Below are 21,278 nucleotides of genomic sequence, written 5' to 3'. Positions count from 1 at the left end.
TTGTCTAGTTGGGTCTTGCAGACCTCTAAGGCATGAGTTTTCACAACCTCTCCAAAGAGCCTGTCATGTTGATTGATTCTTTCCAGTCATTTTTTTTTTCCATTATATCCAGTTGGAAACTTCCTGTTTCAGTTCATGATCACTTTGTCTCCTGTGTACTTCAATAAAGATCACAACTCCTTTGTCTTAGTAAACTACTCTTTAAGTACTGGGAAGCTGCTGTTAGGTTCCCCCAAAGCCTTGTTGCTGTCCAGGTTCAAACAAGCCTCATTCAGTGAGCCTGGCTGTCTTACTTGCTCTCCCTTGACTTCAGCTCAGCTTCAGCTTTCAGTGCGAGGAGATCTAAAACTGGATGCAGTATTTCAAAGGTGGTCTAACATGTACTAAGTAAAAGTTAATAATTACAAAATCATCTAGGTTGGAAGAGACCTCCAAGATCACAGAGTCCAACCTCTGACCTAACACTAACAAGTCTTCCACTCAACCATATCACTAAGCTCTAAATCCAAACGCCTTTTAAAGACCTCCAGGGATGGTGACTCAACCACTTCCCTGGTCAGCCTATTCCAATGCCTAACACCTCTTTCAGTAAAGAAGTTCTTCCTAATATCCAACCTAAACCTCCCCTGGCACAACTTTAGCCCATTCCCCTTGTCTTGTCACCAGGCATGTGGGAGAATAGACCAACCCCCACCTTGCTACAGCCTCCTTTTAGGTACCTGTAGAGTGCGAGAAGCTTGCACCTGAGCCTTCTCTTTTCCAGGCTGAACAATCCCAGCTCCCTCAGCTGCTCCTCATAAGACTTGTTCTCCAGACCCCTCACCAGCTTCATTCCCCTTCTCTGAACTCGCTCAAGCACCTCGATGCCCTTCTTGTAGCAAGGGGCCCAAAACTGAACGCAGTACTCGAGGTGCAGCCTCACCAGAGCTGAGTACAGGGGGCCAATCACTTCCCTAGCCCTGTTGGCCACACTGTTTCTTATACAAGCCAGGATGCTGTTGGCCTTCTTGGCTACCTGAGCACGCTGCTGGCTCATATTCAGCCGACTGTCAACCAATAATCCCAGGTCCTTCACTGCCAGGCAGCTTTCTAACCACTCACTTCCCAGCCTGTAGCTCTGCTTGGGGTTGTTGTGCCCCAGGTGCAGGACCCGGCACTTGGCCTTGTTGAACTTCATACTGTTGGCCTCGGCCCACCGATCCAACCTATCCAGATCCTCCTGCAGACCCTTCCTACCCTTGAGCAGATTGACACACGCACCTGACTTGGTGTCATCTGCAAACTTATTGAGGGTGCACTCAATCCCCTCATCCAGATCATCAATGAAGATATTAAAGAGAACTGGCCCCAGTACCAAGACCTGGGGTACTCCACTAGTGACCGGCCTCCAACTGGATTTGACTCTGTTCACCACAACTCTCTGGGTCCAGCTATCCAGCCAGTTTTTAACCCAATGATGCATACGCCAGTCCAAGCCAAGAGCAGCCGGTTTCTCGAGGAGAATGCTGTGGGCAACGGTGTCAAAAGCCTTACTGAAGGCAAGGTAGACCACATCCACAGCCTTTCCCTCATCCACTAAGCGCGTCATTTTGTCATAGAAAGAGGTCAAGCAGGACCTGCCTTTCATAAACCCATGCTGACCGGGCCTGATCGCCTGCTTGCCCTGCAAGTGCCGCATTGCTCTGCTGGCTATGCTAGGGGGGATTAGTCTGTGCAGGATCCTGTATTAGTTTCTGTGGAATTTTTAAAGATACCTGTAAGCTCACCCCTCAAGCCTGTCTATATCTGTCTGAAATGCAGCCTTGCCCTTGAGTATGTTGATGTCCTCAGTTTAGTGTTGTCCATGCATTAGCGGTGGTGCATCTCAGGTCAATGATACTGAGGTTAAACTGGTTCCAGAGTATATTCCTGGGAAAATTCCCTTGTATTGGATTCCAAGTAGATTATGAGCCTAGTAGACTTTGAGCCTGATGATCTAGCCAGTTTTTTACTGATCTAGTTGTGCACATGTAGACTGTAACATCCTGCCTTGGAAACAATGGTGCTATGTAAGAGACCACCAAGGCCTGGCTAAAACTGAAGCTGATATTCACTGTTCTCCTGTAATTATTAGATATAGTCATAAATGATGATCAGATTGGTAAATCCAATAAGTTATGGATCTCTTTCTTGTGTCTTTTAGGAAAGCTTTTTCAATTACTTTTCTAATGAATTAAAGTAAGGTGGACCAGATAGTAGTTCTGATTCTTTCATACCCTTCTCAAAACTTGGTGCAATGTTTGCTTTTTCCAGGCATCTGGGATCTTTCCTGATCTCCAAAGCCTTTCAGAGTTGACAGCAGCCTCACCATGACATATGCTGTTTATCTTATATTTGGTCTTATGGTCTTGTATGCATCAGTTTCTCAAGAGATCTTGATTCTATCCTCTTCCATTCCATTACCAGTAATTCCTCTTCTTGAGTCTATCTTTGTTGAGATAGATCCCCAACATCCGTCAGAAATGTCTGTTTGCTTGTGGTCTTCCGTGTTGCTCTTCCAACAGATGTCAGGGAATTTAGTCTCCTATAAGTAAATAAATAAAATAATATTAGAAAACGTACTGGATACTTTGTTGTATGAAGACTTTGTCCGCTTTCTCAGCTTGAGCACAAATTTGCACTGCAGAATTCCTCTTACTGGCCACCTCTTTCATCCAAACCCTCTAGCTCTCATCCTCTTGCCTTTCATTTCCTAAGAGATCCCTATATTTGATCTCCCTTTCACAAAAAGGGCAACCCTCTTCTTTTCCTCCTCCTGAAGTTCATTGCAACAGTACAGGTGTTTGACCGCCCCACATTGTCAGTTATTCTAAGTATGTCCCAAGTTCCCTTCCACTTCCATTCTGGGGCTTATGTGAAAAGTTTTGGACTTGGTCGTACACGTCAGTCCCGATCACACACATCATATGTCACTTAAAGAACCTGTAGAAATATGCTGTGTAGCTTTTAGTTCCCTGTATTATGGTACATTTCACCCCACTGAAAAGTGTACATGAAGTTGTTTGCAAGCAGTTATGTACCATAGGAATAATCTTTTTACCAGGAAAAATAAAATGGGTGAATAAAATATCTTATAATCTTTACTTGTTTGAATAATTATGTATGTAGAAGAGAAGAAGACAGAAGTATTTGGAATGGACACAGTATAAAACAATTCTACTGTAACGTGAGGAAAAAGTAGTAGTTCAGCTGCATGTTCTATGAAGTGAATTATTGAATCTTCAGGTTATGTGTTCAGTCATTGAATTTGCAAAATATGCCATACATGTATCTACATTTTTCATCTAACTAACGTACAACTGATGTCTGCCATTCATTCTTGAGCGTTAAGAGGGCTGTATTCCTTAAACAGTGGTGAGCTTCACCTTTACTTCTATATAACAAATACTTTGTAAGTGTTTTTGTTTACACTTGATCAGTGTGTTACTTCCAAAGAAGAAAATGACAGCAAAGAAAACTTACGCAAATAATTTTGGTAAATGCCAAGACTTTTTAAACAATTTGAAATCCTCTGCACTTTGAGCATGTAATTTTGTTGTCTATGTAATTGAAGAAAATAGAGATACATTAAAAAATCAAATGCAAATGGTAAAAACTTGTTTTTTGGATGTGTGTTAATTGTTTGAAAACTGAAAGGTAACTTTAATGAATAAATGTTCCTTCTCCTTTTATGCTTCAGAACTTATCTTTTTAAATAAAGTTTGTTCTTTTTGTTTTGGTTATTTAAGGGAAGGTTTTAGGTTTTCGTCTCAAGAAGCTGCTTCAAGTTTTGGTGATGATCGCTTACTGATAGAAAAGTTCATTGATAACCCTCGCCACATAGAAATCCAGGTTTGTACTCTTGTTATTATTTAGTTAAAAAGGTTCAAACTGTTAAACCGATCAAAGTTCATGAAGTGGACATTACAAGCAAGAAGGAAGACAGTGTGGCTGTGTAGAGTGCCTGTGTATTCCAGGTTACCGCCTTAGCGGAGCTCTCTAGGGTACCATCACATCTGTTATGATAAAAACCTTGAGTATAGTATTTCCTTAGATTCCTTAAGCTTGGTATGTATAAACAGGTGAACGAAACATCTCAAAACATAATTCTTGCTCTTCTCTGAGGATAGAATAAGAAGCCTGTCTGTTTATGACTCAGTCTTAGAAATTGTCCGACTCCAACTTTCCTTCTATGTTTTAACTATACGTAAAATAGTCTTGGGAATGTCTTCAGGATAGAGGGTTGAGAACCATCATCAAAACTGAGCTGTTCATTTTTACCTTGATGTATGTAAAGATGTAGTCTCATTGTTCAATGTGTGAAGATAGGAGAGACTTTTGGACAGCTGTATAGCAAAATATTTCGATCTTTGGGCTTGTTCTGCTCAAGTGAACTGACATAGAACTGCTTTGGTGAGTACAGTCAGTATCACAGGCAAGTTTTACTGAGTCCTTTTGTAAGAGTCTTTACCAAACTTAAAATTTTAAAGTAAAACCTGTATCTCAGTTATAGAACAGCATCAAATTAAAGAAAATATTTCAGAAATATATCAAACAGTTTTACTGATGTGATTTTTTTGTTTTCCAAAATGATTTCCTTTAGGCCTTCAACTAAGACTAAGAAAACCACAACCCTTCATTTATTTCTCACAAATGATTAAACCCAGAATTTCTGTGTCCTAAAATGATAGTAAAATATTCACATTTAGAACTGCAATTTTAAAATAATAGTCTTTGTGCTGAGAGATAGGTTATTGGTTTAATGCCAATTATATCAAATATTTATCATGAATTCGGGTCAAACAACTGCAATATTTTTTTTCTTATGAAAGACAAGTTCAGTGATCATGTTGCATTTTGTTTTAGAGGAGAAGAGAAATGTGTAAGTAACTAACAGAGACTTTAAGAGACTGTAGTGTCCTTCCACCCTTAGTCTGGTACTTGATGGGCTTAAGTGTTAGGGAATATTGTTTCAAACACTGGGCTAAAAAAGGCCTATGTTCTTGCGTTTTCCTGTGTATTGGACCATTGCTCAAACTGCATGGCTATCATACACAGTGCAGCCTTCCTGTTTTTATTCTCTACCCTTTCTTTAGCAGGAAGACAATGAACCATACTCAATTAATTGAAAAAAAAATGATTGTAGGCATCTGTCCTGAGGGCTGAAGTTTGAACTCTGGATCCTGATTCCAGTGCTTGAGCACAGCAGAGGATGTAGGAGTTCAAGCGCTATTATACTTAACATTTTTCTTGAAAGTTGTAGGTGGTTTTGCCTGTGTTTTGGTTTTGTATCTGATGTCTAATGCTGTCTGTGAACTCAGCAGGATGTGTGTCCCATTTTGGACATGGTTGTTCAAAATCAAGTATATTCTCCCTACCTTCTGGATCTTTTATTGGATCTAGTACTGAGCCAGATCTGCTAATGTGAAAAAAGACTTGTTTGCTTTGGACAGATTCTTTAACAAAATTATGATCTTAAAACTGGGATGTATTTGATCTTATGAAGGCAACTAAATTGTGTCTGTCAATAGGCTTAAAATAGTCTATCTTGACAAGAAATTCGTAAGTAGTATGTCAGTTTCTGAAAAAGAAATTTTACTTAACCAAAACATAAACTCGAAGTTTTAGTGTGTTCGTTTTTACAGTGAGAACTTAATTTTTTCCTTTGGGAGTAGCTCAATAACGAGATGAAACGACAAGTCTGATAGTGTAGGATGACTTGTAGGAGAGAAATATTAAACATTTTTTACCCTGTCAGATATGTGCCCAATCAAACTTGATAGACTTTTTTTTTTTTTTTTTTTTTTTCCTATTTCAATTTAGAACTTGTCTATGTGCAGGATAACTTACAGCATATGTGAAGAAACAATCTGTAAAAATGAAATTTAAACCTCAACCTATTGTTTTCTGAAGGCCAAGGGAAGACATATAGTAAACATTTAATTTCAGTGCTAACCTTCATTACAAAAGAGCTCAGATCACTAGACCTTCTTCCTATACTCTCTTGGTAGGACCAATAATTTTTGGATACCTGCATCTTTATTTTTTTATTTTTTTTATACACAGCTCACTATACGTTAATATTCTATTTCTTTTGGTCCTTGCAGACTTGGGTTAAAATTGCTGTATGCTATATAAAAATCCAGTCAGGCTACCAGCTGTAGTGGAAGAAAAGTCTCTTCAGGGAGATCAAAAATAAATTTGGAATTAATTTAGGTAATGAAATAAATTTGGTTTATATTTATTTTTGATATCAGGCTTCAAGGGACTGTTCAAAATGCAGTAGAACTGAAACAAGTATGGTCATGTGCTCAAAAGTTGTCTTGAATAGAAATGTTCTAAAGCATGTGCTTTGGCTTGGGATTCTTTTTGTTGTCTTAAAGTTAACCTTTTGTTCTAATCTAGTTGTCTAAGACGCCTCTTAGGTCAGTGGAAAGAGGTATGTACTTCCTGAGAGTAAGTCCCACTGTCCTCGAGAATTTGGGAGGCTTCATTTTCTCAAAGTGCCCTTTTTTTCTGCATTGTGTAGAGAGAGCTTCAACACTTTCCTACAGACTCTCTGATGACTTAAGTTAGATAAGATTTGATTCTTCCATACTTATGTCAGCTGGGGCCAGATTTTGCATTCTGTCTTGGTTCCTTTAGTTTTAAAAAGATTGTTACCTTAAAATCAGCTCTGTAATTAAGAACAACCAAATATTTTCACTTAGATTAAAAAACATGTCTATGCCATTTATCATTTATGGTGCATAGTTTTTTTTTGTTTGTTTGTTTGTTTGTTTGTTTTTTTATAACTATACAATGAGTGGTGTTTTCCTTACACAAACACTTTGATGGTACCTTGTAACAATATCATGGTGTATCATTTTAACTTCATGTTCTAATCAGCTTTAGGACATTGACCTTGGTTCATTTTCAAGCTACTAAATATACAAACAATTTGAGACCAGATGCCAAATATTTATTACGTTAGCAGTAATTTTTAAACAGAACATTTTTTTAACATTCTCATATAGCTCCAAAGGATTGGTGCTTAAAATTGTTAAATAAGGGGTTTCCTGCGTCTAGCTATAAAACAATCACTTTGTAAAACATGAGAAAAGACTAAAACAATTAACAGGAAAAAAGAGTCCAAATAGACTTTATGCTTGAACTGATTTGAAGTCTTGTTCTCCTGAAATATCTGACATAAAGGATTTGAGTTTAAAGTAAGAGTACTTGTAATATCTAATTATTACTTGGCTGAATAGCAGACCTACAACTGGAAATAAAATTTAGCTGAATCATATAGAAGAGGTTGTGATAAATCATATTTAATTATTTTAGTGTATAGATGTGCATAGCATATACTACTGTTATAATAGTCCCACAAAACAAAATATTCTTATAAATGGATATTAAGACGTTTAGCAAAATGCCTTAGCTGTGACCTGCATTTTTAGTGAGACGTATACTGGATTTTAACTTTATTTCAGAGATTGATTTGAATGTTCTGTAAAAGTCTTCTGAAATATAATTGATTTATGTATCTTTTGTTTCAGATAATATAAGCAATGAACCCAAAATGGAGTTTAAAGCATAACTAACTAGTTGTTACATATTAGTTTGTTCCTAATTACATCTTCATAGCAAATACCCACATTTGTCTCTTTTTGGGCCATATTGCCTGTGAATGCAACAATACAAATTTTTAAGGTACAGGTTGCAGAAATTAAGAAGGAAATGTGAGAAATGTACTGAAAAAAAATACAAGTTGGCTTGAAAAATATTATATTATTCCCTTTGGGGAGGGAGAGAAAAAACACAAACTTATTTTTGTTGAAATATTCCAGGACTTTTCTAGTTTGCCTGTTTTGTGAGGTTGAATTCTGTGGAAAGGTATAGGCTTTGTAATGAAGCAAAAGTGCTCACAGGGAATCATCCTATTTACAGGACACTGATTTTCCAGCCAAGTACCATGCTATGCCATAGATGCACTGTTTTAATAATAATAATAATAAATTCCCAAATCAGTTTCTGTAAAACTCCATGGTGTTTAGTTCTGGATTGGGTGATTTAGGACTGGAGTGGGAAGTTGCTTTAGATGTCGTTAGGTTTTCTTTCTCTTCGTGTAGCGGAGCCTGTTAGAGAATCTAGCAGTTGGCTGGAGTACTCTGTTGCTGCCTGCTGCAAAACCTTCTATGGGGCAGGGAAGAGCATTTTGGGAAAAGCTGTAGTTTTGGAAATCCCCTGGTGTCATTCTTGTAGAGCTCTTTTTAAAGGATTTTTCCTCTAGAAAGTTCCATAAACTTACGGGAGCTCAACAAAATTTGTGAGGAAAAGGTAAGTCCGATCCCTCAGAGTGCAGAGTGCTCTGGGTCTGATGCTGCACAGCACATGAGTCATCTTCATGAGATCAGTGCCTCATATCCAGTCGCATCTACCCAGATTATTCACGCATCAGGAAACATTGGTGTCATAGATGCAGGAATTCATCTTGCTTAGTGCCGTACTCGCTCTGTGGTGCTAAAAGGGATAATAAATAATACAGGTTCTTTGTCACAAATGTAAGCAGATATGGTTGAGTTCACACAGTTTGAGGAAGATTGTCTCCATTTTTTTTTTTTATCTTGTCTGTTTTCAGTGTAGAACTGCATTGTTAAAGAATGAAGCATGAATATTGGCACAGGTTCCCGCAGATCAGAGCAGGAAGATAGATGGAAGAAAATGGATTAGACGGAAAAATTTATAAGGAAGAAGGGAGCAGGTGTGGTCTGCAAGGAAAGAAATTGTTCCAAAAATAAGTACATAGAGTATAACATCACAAGTTCAGAAGAAGTCTACTTGAATTCTCAAATCCAGTCTGCTGCTATTGGAAATGACTGTACTGTACAGAAGAATTCATAAAGTTCCTTTTCTTACTTTTCCTTACAGTCTGAACTTGTAGAATGTGTTCTGCTACACTTAACTTGTGTTTTTCCTAACGTGTAATTTAGGTAGTTGAGTCTAGATGTTTGTATGTTTAACTCTTTCGTGGTCTGAAGCTGCAGCCAAGAACTGTAGCTGACACCTGACTTTTGCGAAAATCCTTGCAACTACTACCTTAATTTCCACTGAAATTGGGGAAGTAGCAAATTCCCTTTGACAACAGACTTCAAAGTTTCTTCCTCATTAAATACAGGATGGTCAGCCCACTAAGAAAAACCCATTAGCTGTTGGTTCTGAAAGCTTTTGTCTGTAACTTAGGAGCTAAATTTGATATGCTTGGAGATTTTACTCTCCTTTGTTGACAAAAAAAAAAAAAAAATGCTTAACAACATGCTTCTTGGTATTTCATTATGCAGTACCGTTTTAGAAGCATGAAAAGATATATATGTATATTATTCTTGTTTCAGTCTTTGATTACTTTTCTCCCTTCTGAACTTCTTGGGGGCTTCTCACAAGAAGTGAGTGCTCTTTGCCATATACAGACTGTAGAGAGGCTCTAAAATAATCCTGTTTAGAATTTGAAGTAGCATTCAACTAATATATCATATATAATTAACTTTCTATACTAACATTTTTCCCCAATCTTCATTTCTAGATTGGAAAAAAAAATAGAGTAATTGAATGCTACATAATAGCAGTATAATGTCAAAAAGTGGTATGTTTGCATATGTTGGTTAATAGCAGCATGTTATTGTTTCAGGTGTTGGCAGATAAACATGGCAATGCCTTGTGGTTGAATGAAAGAGAGTGCTCTATTCAAAGAAGAAACCAAAAAGTTGTGGAGGAAGCACCCAGGTAGGTATACTGGACTCCATACAGCTTCATAGTTACTGAAAACATTTTCAGAAAGCTCCTGCTTTTATTATACAAGCCAAGTTTATTCTTTAAAAAAAAAAAGCAAAGAAAACAAATGGTATGTTTTAGTATGTTGCAGTCATTTGCATGTAATGCAGCTTTAATGTACTTTAGAGAGTGGTTTGACCTTACTTCATTAACTCATTCTTCCATTCCATAGAAGTGGATCTTACCAATCAAATATTTGGAGTATATGAGATGGCTTGCTTATTATATCTGAGATAGTTTTCTTTTACGTTGGTATTCAGCTTTTGGATTTAAGAGTCAAATAAAAAATGAAATAAATATCTTTAGGAATGGTTAACTGGATATTTGACTGCTATAGTAATTTTCAGAGGGCCAGATAATGCAGTTTATTTCTATTTTGAATTGAATATAAAGTTCTGAGTACTCTGGACCACTTTTAGTGCCACTCACAGTAGTGAACTATGGGTATAGGTGTCCAGCAATGCTTAAATAGCTCCTGTTGCTTCCTGTAGTGCTTGCGGATTTCTCAGAAGCATTATGCCTAGGAATCTGACTGTGTTTTTTTTTGGGCAATGTGGAGGCTTCACGTCACAATGTAATATCTGTGTCTATATACGTATACCCAAGCACTTGAGAGGAAAGTCTTTTGCCTCAGCAGTACCTATAGGTTGCTGCCTGCCACTACTGCCTGCTTCATACTCCATGCCCATGGTGAATTAAAAGGAGTGATGTGTCTTTCTGTCACCAGCCAACTGTGATTAGAGAGTTTCTTTCATCAGAAATATCAGCCTTTTAACGAACTTGGGCTTCTCTGTTGGAGTTGCCAGTAAGTTTTTTCATCCCTTCCTATAACTCTACAAAAGAGTGGGGGCAAGCCAATAGCTTCCAAAATTTGGCATGAAAATTCTTCTTTCTCATTGCTGCTGAATGTTTTAGACTTTGCCAGCTCCTTATTGGAAGCCTTATCTGACTTACAGCTGCTTGCAGTTGACTGCAGAATGCATTTATTTACAAACAGTTCAAAGAGCATTGCAGATAAGCAAGGCAGTAACTTCTGTCATACATTGTAGAGACCCTAAAGCCTTCAGTTAAATCTTCCAGGTAATGACACAACTGGTGGAGGAAGTACTCTGCCCTCATTAGTTTTTTTTATTATTATTATTATTATTTTTTTATTATTTTTTTCCCCTCCTATTTTGTGTGATAGCTGCTATTAAGAATGTGGAGCTAAGTTGAAACCCTTTCTTTCTTTTTTTTTTTTTTTTTTCTTTCTTTTTTTTTTTCCCCTGCATGATGCTGTGGAGATGGGAATGTTGTAGGCTAAGATGTTTATTTTTATTTTGTATGATTTAGGGCTTTTGACTCTGGCCTCTTCTCAGATGTCTTTTGATTCTCTTCCTGCCTACGGTGTCTTTTTCTGAAGTGCCTAGCTGATTTCAACAGACATTGTTGGGGTCCATTTAGCTTTGAAAATAATCTTTATGATTTTGCTAAACAAAGCTAAGTCTGCAGCTGTTGAACTTGTCCTAGTGGGATCATCTCATGTTTGAATCTGAGGTTTTCATAGGGAAGTTGTCTTGTTTTAAAAAACAAAACAACAACAAAATACTCCTCTTTTGAGGAGAGAAAGCTCTTTAGTTCACAACCTGATGAGCTTACTGTATTCAGGGGATTCATGGTGGGTCAATCCCCCATTCCCAAGTAGGAGACCAACAAACCTTGCTCATTGTCTTTTAACATAGTCAGTTGTCCTACTCTGTTCTGGGAAGCATGGACAGTAAGAGCATCACCAGTTTTTTAGTTAGCACTGGTTGTAGGCTTCTCAGCACTCTTTGGGAGCTGGGCAAAACTTATGGTGCCTTGCAACAGTTTTGTCTTTGCCTCTAGCTTCAAACCTTTTGGGAAGATGCTGATGGCTTTTCACTTCACCACACAGGTTGAAATTTAAACAGATGAGCAACATTTAATTGTTGTTCCTTAGTTCAATTTTTGTTCCTGCTCTGCCCAAACTCTCTCTGTTCATTTTCAGAGAGAGTTGCTATGAGGCAGTGTCCTTTGGCAAGGTAGAAAAAGACAACAGCCTAGCATTTTGTCTGGTAGAGCAATTAAGAAGGGAGTCTTCACCATGTAGAGAAACAATGCTCATAAAGCTTATGAGAAAATCCACTTATCCCTTATGATCAATCTAAAATAAATTGATCAACGGAATGTAAAGATGTTGGAGTTGTTCAAGAATCTTAGTTGACTTCCTGTTGTATAACTGCAGCTCAAAGGATCGTTCTTAACCTTCACTTTGATGAGGGCAGGTGTTCTTTCTAACCATTTCAGGACCTGATAAAAGCTTTTTGTCTTTAGCCTCACTGCTTGGGTGAAGGAATGCCCAGCTGTTTAGAAGCACTTATCTATCTGTTTCTTTGATGTCCAAAGTTAGATTTTAACCATTTTTTCTATTTTTGAGTTCAGATTAGCTATTCACTCGGCTATCATTCCTTGAATATGTTGATGACTTTCCTCCAAAGTATCTTGAATGACATTATGGAGAAGTGCCACGTGAAGGCCCTTCCACTCGCTGTGATCATCTAGCACTATGCTTTGCTGTGGTAGTCAAAGAGATCAAACATTTGATCCCCCATGGACTGCCATTTAAGTATCATATCTCAAAATGCTTAACATTGGGACACTCAGACACTGGGTTTAACCTTCTCTCTACATTTTCAGGACTTTACTGTTCAAGTAATGGTGGAACAGCACCCTGCTGTTGTGTTCTCTGCTGTTGTGTAAGATCTGCATTATCATTCACCATGAGCAAATTCTCAGAACTTGCTAGCTGCCTGCTTATTCTCCTTGGTTGTCTCTACTTTTCTCTGGAGATTTGAGGTGATGTCACGTCCTCTGGTTTGAATCTTAGCAGACAAGACCTTCAGAATGAAGTTACTCTTATGACACACTCTCAACTGTTTTCCAAAATTTCCCTGAGTTTTATCTCAGGCAGGAAATAATTTTCTTAGTATGTTTTTTTTTTTTTTCTCTTTTCTTCCTAGCCATATATGTTCAGAGTTGTGGTTGACTTAGCTATCATAGACATTAGTTTTGCACTGTCTTTTTAAAATGAAGGATGTTCTTTCAATTTCAGTTCAAAGGACAAAAATGTTTTTTTTTTTTTTATTATTATTATTTTTGCCTGTGACAGAAGGATCTAAGAGACAGATTTCAAAAGGGAGGTTATTTTACCAGCAAGTGAGTGCGTTGGAATGCAAGTAAAACAAACTCTTCTTGTGACCTTTTTGGCATGCACCATTGTTAGCTTCTCTGAGGAATGTTTCTGTCAGGTGCATAGACAGCAACTTCTTTCACTTTATGTAAGCACTAAGCTTTCTCCATGAAGCCACGTTGCTTCAGGATCATATTCCAGATTAACTGCCAAGGTGCTATGTCACCAACAGGTCGAATGAGACAAGAACTTAGTGGAAAGTACGTCATTGCTCTATACTGTGTATACAAGCTCTCCTTAGGGTTGTGCTCCATGCATATGTGCTAGAACCACATTTCCTGTCACTCTGTCCATAAACCTTTGAAGGATTATGGGCTAAGGGAAGCTGTGAGCCTGTTCTGTTTGTGTCTCTGTACATGATTCGTAGGTTAGCGCAGTTTAGATGTGGGGGTAAAGCTGTTTTTCAAACATGCCTGTAGTGCGGTAGTATGCATAGATATCTCAAGGAACTATTACTGTAGATAAGTAATTAGTTGGACATGCTGCTTGTTTAAAATCTTTCCTAAGAGCGGGTAAGCTGACCTTGAAGTATAGAAAATGCAGATACTATTATCTTCAGCAGAAGTGTAAAGTGAACTTTCATTGTTTGTTTTGGGTGTATTTTTTTGTCTAAGATGAGCAGTAAGTTTCCACTGACAGTGCAATTGTACTTTTCAAAACACTTGGCTTTATCTGAATGAAGGTGACGAAGGTATTTTGGGAAACATTATCTGATGAACTGTTGGTGGAGAGGTAGCATTTTGCCCATGTGGTCACCTCTCTGGATGCAGAAACAATAGAACAAAACAACTGGATTGTCTTTGATCAACTTTACAATCACTTGAAGAAGGTCTTGTGAGTGAAATGTCAGGTCTGATCTTATTTGTTCTTTCTGGTGCTTTTATCTTGTGAATCCTTTTTATTTTGCAGCCTTCATGCTGCCATAGGAGCTATTTGGTGGGAAGAATAACAGTATATGTGTGAGGAAAAGAGTTGAAGTCAGGTTTAAAATGTTCCATTTTCAAGGGATGTCTAATTAGACTGGAGAAGGTTTATTTCATTTGTATAAGGTGAGTGGTTAAAGAATGGAGAAACAATGTATATGAAAGGTAAAGCAGCAGAGGGGAATAGGAAAAACTTCAGTTAATTAACCTACCTGATTGCAGGGATATTCCAGTCATTTTAGAGCATAAAGCTTAACCACATGGCAGAGATCAAGTTTAGCAGTGTGACAGCTCTCTATTCCATTCTTTGGCTACAGCGGGAGGTGAACAGAGAGATCTCAGACATACATTTAACAAACATAGGGAGACACCACTGTAATAAAAGGGAGTAACTGTCTTTCATCCATATGAGAAGTAATAATGGTTATTCTAGAAATAGAATATGAAGGCAATATTGAAAAGGTTCTGTTCTTCACAAGCCACTCATTGACCTTTCATGATCAAAACCCTGAACTGAATTATAAGTTAATGTCTTTGTGTAATGTTATCTCCTTATTGAATCAAAATAAGAAATATTATGAAACTCTTTTATGTTACCAGCACCTATTTTTGATAGGTATGACGGTTTTGCCCTTTTTTCCCCCCTCTGATCTAGCATAGGATCTGCTGATAGCATTCCTGTGATCTGTCTTGACTTCCTTTTCCTCTTGACCCAGTTGTTGCCAAGAAAGATTTTTTTTCTAAAATTCTGAAACTGCCTGTCTTACTGTCCAACTAAATCCACCCCTGTGACACTGGCTGGACTTGGGGTGCAAAGAAAACCTTTTCCCATGAAGAAAAGGTTTCCATTGTCTTATCAATTTGCCTGGATATTTCCTTGCTTTTTTGTGTCACATCAGCTACAGTTTGTTGTGGCAGAATTCTCTAGCTCTCCTGTGATTTTTCAGTCTTAGTGAAAAATCTCAGAGGACGTACTAAAAGATAAGTCCAGACCCAGCAACAGCTTCTGTTTGGGTGCAGTCCTGGGCCCCAGGTGGAGTTTCATGGATATGGAGCCGCTTCAGGTATGTGGAGGCTTCCAGTTGGTCCTTTCCAGAATTAGGACCCACTTTTGAAGACACCTCAATCATAGAATATCCGAATTGGAAGGGACCCACAAGGATCATTGAGTCCAACTTCTAGGTCCCCCAAGGACCACCCAAAAAAAAAATAGAGTCAGACCCCATTTCTGTGATCATTGTTCAAATGCTTCTTGAACTCCAGAAGGCTCGATGTTGTGACCACTGCCCTGGGGAGCCTGTTCCAGTGCCCGACCACCCTCTGGGTGGAAAAACCTTTTCCTGACACCCAGTCTGAACCTCCTATGTTGCAGCTTCAAGCTGTTCCCTTGGGTCCTATTGCTGGTCACCAGAGAGCAGAGATCAGTGCCTGTTTCTCTGCTCCCCCTTGTGAGTAGGTTGTAGACTGCGGTGAGTTCTGCCCTCAGTCTCCTGACTTGTTTTCTCCAGGAACAATCCAAGTGACTTCAGCCACTCCTCATACATCTTCCTCTATAGACTTGTTACCATCTTCGTAGCTTACTTTGGACACTCTCTATTTGTTTTATGTCTTTCTTTATATTGTGGCCCTCAAAACTGCACATAGTGCTCAAGGTGAGGATGCACCAGTGCAGAGTAGAGTGGGTCAATTCCTTCCCTCAGCCAGATAGCAATGCCGTTCTTGGTGGACCCCGGGGTACGGTTGACCCTCCAGGCCACCAAGTCACACTGCTGGCTCGTGTTCAGCTTGCTGTTGACTAAAACTCCAGATCCCTCTCTGCAGGGCTGATTGCCAGCATCTCATCCCCCAGCCTGTACCTATAATCAGTGTTGCCGCTTCCTAGGTGCAGAATCGAGTACTTGCTGTTGTTAAACTTCATATTGTTGGTGATTGCCCAGCTCTCCAACCAGTCTACATCTCTCTGCAAAGCCACACCACCCTTGACGGAGTCAACAGCTCCACACAATTTGGTATCATATATGAACTTTCTCAAAAAATCTTCAAGTCCTACATCCAAATCATTTATGAAAACATTGAAGGGGATTGGTCCTAAAATGGAGCCCTGGGGAACCCCACTAGTGACAGGTTGCCAGCTTGATGTAATGCCACTTACAAGAACCCAAATATAATAACAATTCGGTATAAGCAATATATAACATTTGGTATTGTGGCCTTTTCATTTTAAACAGTAGCATAGAGTAAACAGTACCTTAGAGGTAAGGTAGAAGTGACTTCCCATTCCTCTACAGAAGTGATATGCTGAGTTACATGCCTAATGTAAATCACCACAGAAATATGATAGGCATATTGATAAGTTCCTATAAAATGAACTGCTACATGCTGTCTCTTGTTGAAGGTCAGTGCATCGGAGTGAAGGGCAGCCAGTCCCAGAGCTTTGATGGAAAGCCACAGAAGTTTCTGTAGCTATAGATTTACAAACTCGGTAGGTTAATCTAAATCCAAATTTGCAGTATAGAGGAGAGGAATGAGCAGAGTATGTATCTTCCTAAGTTTTTCAATGCATTTGAACAGTGAAAGTGGTGTATTGAGCTCCTAAAAAGAGAATGGTTGGAATTTGGACAGCGTTCCCAGTTGATCCCCAGGATGGTAGCAGAACTGCTCTTTGGATGCCCATAGGCGGTGTCCATACTTTTTGGAAAGGAATGAATCGCAATTAACAGACATGGATAACTAGTTTTCAGTTTACAGGTAAACCTGAGAGAGGAGATGCAGGATGTGAAGGTTTATCCTGGCATCAGTGAATGTGTTTTTGCTAACATAACGAATACCTAAGTTTTCTTCGTTACAATTTTGCTATCAGTGGAAGCTCAAATAAATACTTCATGAACTTCCAGAATTTATTTATTACAAAGAATATCAATGAAACAAAGATGCTGCTTTGATTTTGAGTCAGAAAACAAATTTTCCTTAGACCTCTTGTCTTGTATTTTGGCATTCATGTTTCTATTGGATGGTATCTTTTCTTAACAGCTTCATCATGGCCCCTTTTTTTTAGTTACCATTTTTTGAAAATAGGTATGCCTTCTAAGATGTCATGGATTTGTATGTTTTTATTTTCATTTAACTTGAATTTTTATAGATGTCAGTGTTCTAAAAAAGTTATGTTATTTTATATTTTAGAAAATACTGTTATTTATCATTAATTTCTTGTACTTTAGAGGTAACTGTGAATTATGTAGCGTCTCTAGTACAATATAAAGGTAACATTTGAACGTTTTGACATGTTATCATAACTTAAATAATGATACTTTCTGGTGGTAGTTTAAGCAGAAAAAGTAATGATACATTTTTTTTAACTGAAGGAAAGCTTTGTTTCTGTATTGTAGCACATTTCTAGACCCTGAAACTCGAAAAGCAATGGGAGAACAAGCAGTAGCTCTTGCCAAAGCAGTAAAATATTCCTCTGCTGGAACAGTAGAATTCCTTGTGGACTCCAGTAAGAATTTCTACTTCTTGGAAATGAATACTAGACTTCAGGTAAGAAAAACAGCTCTTCAGATTCAGAAAAAGTGTTATTTAAAAAAACAGAACATAACCTCCTTCCATACTTAGGGGTCTGCTCCTGCAAAGACTTGCACATAACTAACTTGACTGATGTGAGCACTTCCAACTGAACTTAAAAGATCTACTCACTTAAGTAAGCCTGTGTATACAAGACTTTGCAGCCCTGAGCCCTTGTAGAGCACTCAAGTAAGCATTCAGAGGTTTTTTTGCTCTTTGTTACACTTGACCTAAAGACCTTTCAAGAGGTCACTGTTAAGTGCCACTGTGAGCACACAGTAAGTGACTCGCCACTGTGCTCTGAAGCTTTTCCCCACTGGTCCCTCAAGTTTCTTTTATATTTTTTATACTTTTATGATTGCTTGCTGGGTATCTCTAGGACTGTGATTAAAACTATATGTGCATTATCATAAATAAAAACACTGTCAATGTGCGAGCGACTGAAATCGTGAATGGAATGCAACTTTGTAAAAAGAGTGCTGACATGGTGTAGGATTTTTGTACCAGCTCATGGAATCAGTAGTAGATGTGAATTGCAAATGGGTGGGCAAACTGTTTCATGGGCTCCTCTGTCTCTGATTTGACTGTGGTAATGCATTTCTGGTCATGATCTAAGAAAGTAGGCAAACAACTCTGGATGTCACTCTCAGAAACAGCAAGAAAGTCCAACTTGCAAGCAAGTGAACACCATCTTTATCTCCCTTCTCTCACTTTGTTAAATTATGCCAGCCATACTGAAATTTAGAATCAAGCAATGGAGTAATTAGCTTATTTTTCTTTCTTAGCTACATTTCATTAGGGCTGTGTCCTGTCTGCTGCTTGTACCTCTGGGCAATAATAGAGAGACCACAAAGAGATGCTTGTGATTCTGACATCTTTGGATGACTTTGTAAAATGGCTGGGCAAATTTATGTTTTGGGTAAATAAACGAGGGGACTGGGGCCCCAAGGAGTAAGGGTTTTAAAAACAGCCTGTGCTAGAGAGGAAAAACTGCTAGTAAAATTTGCCTTGCCTTGCAGGGCAGCAGTGTTTTCAGAATTACTCGTGACAGTTGCACTTTACTTACACTGTGGTGGTTTTACCCAGCTGGGCAACTGAACTCCACCACAACCTCTCTCTCACTCGCCCTCTTCAAAGGGAAAAGGGGAGAAAATGCGATGAAAAAGGCTCAAGGGTTGAGATAAGAATGGGGAGATCACTTAACAATTATCATCACAGGCACAACAGACTCAGCATAGGGGGATCAATAAAATCCCAAATCTTGCCATGTAAATGCAATACAATACTTTTGCTAGGAGTTTGTTTGCTTGATGGTTAATTGCTTTGTATAGTTCATTAAAACGTTATGAAGAATTTGTCATAAAGAACACATTTATTTTTCTTTTTTGCTTTTCCCAAACTTGTAGCTTTTGAGAGAACTATTTTCAGAGGCTCTCCACACTCTCATGTATGTAGAAGAAAATACATGGTTTTCTGCTTAACCCACCTGGAGTCCCAAACCATTTCCTTGCTATAATACATCATTGGCCATCAGTTCCTAAATGGAAATAGTGATGAAGGATCCTTGATGTTGATTTGATTTGCAGGTGTTTTTTTTTTTGTTTTTTTTTTTTTTGTAAGATGTTATCTTAGCTGCTTTGTGGTGTCTCTCCCCCACCTGCCTTAATACATGGTGGTAAGAATGTTCAAAGTCCCAAGCCTTGAACTTGCTTAATTGTAGAGGTCTCCACATACACAGTAAGAAAGCTTTCACAATTCCATCTTCCATGACTTTAAAGACTCCTTTTGCAATATAGCCAAAGCACTTTGACAATCCCCTATAATGGCAGACTTATTCTTTCCAACTCTTAAAGAAATTTACTAATCTTAAATTACAGTACTTGTGTAGATATTCTTTAATTCCTCCATCCTGACTGTGTATTGTCTCTAATTAGCATTTCAGCTTGAGGCTGCAGAGCAGTAATTTTCTCTGATTCTTCCCCAGGCTTACCCAATTGATCTGTCACTTCTCCCAGGTCTCAAGCTTTACTTTCTGTGCAGCTAACAGTTATGCAACTAACATCTTGTTGCTCCCTTCTATTACGAGACAAACTTAGAAACTCTAATGAAGCTTGTTGTCCAGATTTAACTTCATAACCAGGAGTGTCTCCAGATGTTCCTGTATTGCTTTATCTTTTTCCTTTCCATCCCTGAAATGTGAACAATGGCTAACAGGCTAACTTGCCATGTTTCAGCTAAGTACTCAACAGTTGGAAGAACTTCTTAAATGATAGACATCTTACATGTAAATGATGCTCCTCAGGTCTTTGTCAGCGTGTATTACAGACACAGCTATCTGTCATTGTCATCAGAACGTGTCTACTAAAACTATGCGATTTTCTGTGTCTGTTTTCATGTTTGTGTAATCTCTAATCAGATCACTGTAGTCTTTTTACTTCAGATACAGTCTTCAGAATAAGCTCACATAAAGCTAACTAGACCAACTCCAACACTTTGCACAGCTTGCTGATTTCTCCCCTCCCTCCCTTTGGTATACATCAGGGGTCTTCCAGTGTTTTTTGTAAGTTGTTTTGCAGTAATTGAGAATTATATTACTATCTTTTGGGGATATGCCTTTTCCGCCATATAGTTCTGGAAAAAAAGTATAAATAACACCTTACGGAAAGTTTGTACTTTTTGTATTAAATGCTGCTGCAATACAGTATGAGGTTGGAAAGCAAAACAAGTTGGTGTATCAGCTCCGTTGTCTCTTGTAAGCTACATAAATCTGTTACAGATGTTTTAAGCCTTCCCAGTGATTCAGCCAGAATGATTTATTCTCTGCTATTGGCATTGTACTTTTTGTTATCTGCCTTTCTGTCATCTTTCAGAGGTTAGCTGATAAAGCACAAGATTGGATAATTGGATAGCAAAACTCGTTATTTGCTTTTTACAAGAAAATGTAGAAATGTCTGCCCTACCAGCTACAAGAGAACTTCCTGTATGTTGTCATTTAGTGCACTTTTGGAGTGGTTTTCAGGCAGCTACCACTGTTAAATTGCTGAGGCAGACCAGATGTTGAATATCTGATTCTTTATAGCTGCTCATGCTGTGGTGTGCTTTGTGTTACCTAGTTGTCATCAGTCTAATAAAATGCAGTCATAATCCAAAGTAGCCAAACAAGAGTTTTGAAATAGTTACTGACCCCTTAGCCTGATAGTCTTTCTGACTACCAAATTTTGTCAAGATCTCCTTCTCAAACTACCATCAGAAGTGCTCACTTTCAGTAGAAAAGCATAATTTTCCAATGAAAAATGGAATAAAAATGTTCCTTTTCAACCTTATATGAAGAGAGCATGCAGTCTGTAAATAAAGAGTATCTGTTAAAATACGGGCGTGCAGTGTGGCTAAGCTTGTTAGATGTGAATCGATTGGTGACAGCAAAGGAAAAGCATCAAATATTCTGGAAATAATTGTTTGTAGTACCTTGAAATGAGAAGCATCTCTGGTTGGCTTGAGGAAAAACTGAGGAAAGTGTGATCACTGGTATAAAGAGAACAGTCACCCTAAATATGTGTTGTATATATATATGTGGTGTATGTCTGTTTCTCAGACGTACAACCTTCTTCCTCCCTCATGTGTTGTGTGATTTAAGTAACAAGTGAGCACTCCCTTCCTTCTCAAAACATAACCAAACTTGCTTAATCTGTTTGAAAAGATCAATTGTATAGACTGTA

General features: G+C 38.3%; 1 protein-coding gene across 1 annotated transcript in view; it reads left to right on the top strand.

The window, feature by feature from the left end:
- PCCA (propionyl-CoA carboxylase subunit alpha) overlaps positions 1 to 21,278 on the top strand; it is a 275,014-nt gene that overhangs the window by 87,387 nt on the left and 166,349 nt on the right. The window contains exons 9-11 of the mRNA XM_035318665.1: positions 3,768 to 3,870; positions 9,686 to 9,780; positions 17,388 to 17,538. Of these exons, the coding sequence (XP_035174556.1) occupies positions 3,768 to 3,870; positions 9,686 to 9,780; positions 17,388 to 17,538 (349 nt within the window). The remainder of the gene's footprint in view (positions 1 to 3,767; positions 3,871 to 9,685; positions 9,781 to 17,387; positions 17,539 to 21,278) is intronic.

Source organism: Oxyura jamaicensis, chromosome 1 (genome assembly GCF_011077185.1).
Source record: "Oxyura jamaicensis isolate SHBP4307 breed ruddy duck chromosome 1, BPBGC_Ojam_1.0, whole genome shotgun sequence".
NCBI lineage: Eukaryota > Metazoa > Chordata > Aves > Anseriformes > Anatidae > Oxyura > Oxyura jamaicensis.
The sequence above is the reverse complement of the archived record's forward strand: the minus strand, read 5'-3'. Positions and strand labels throughout refer to the sequence as shown.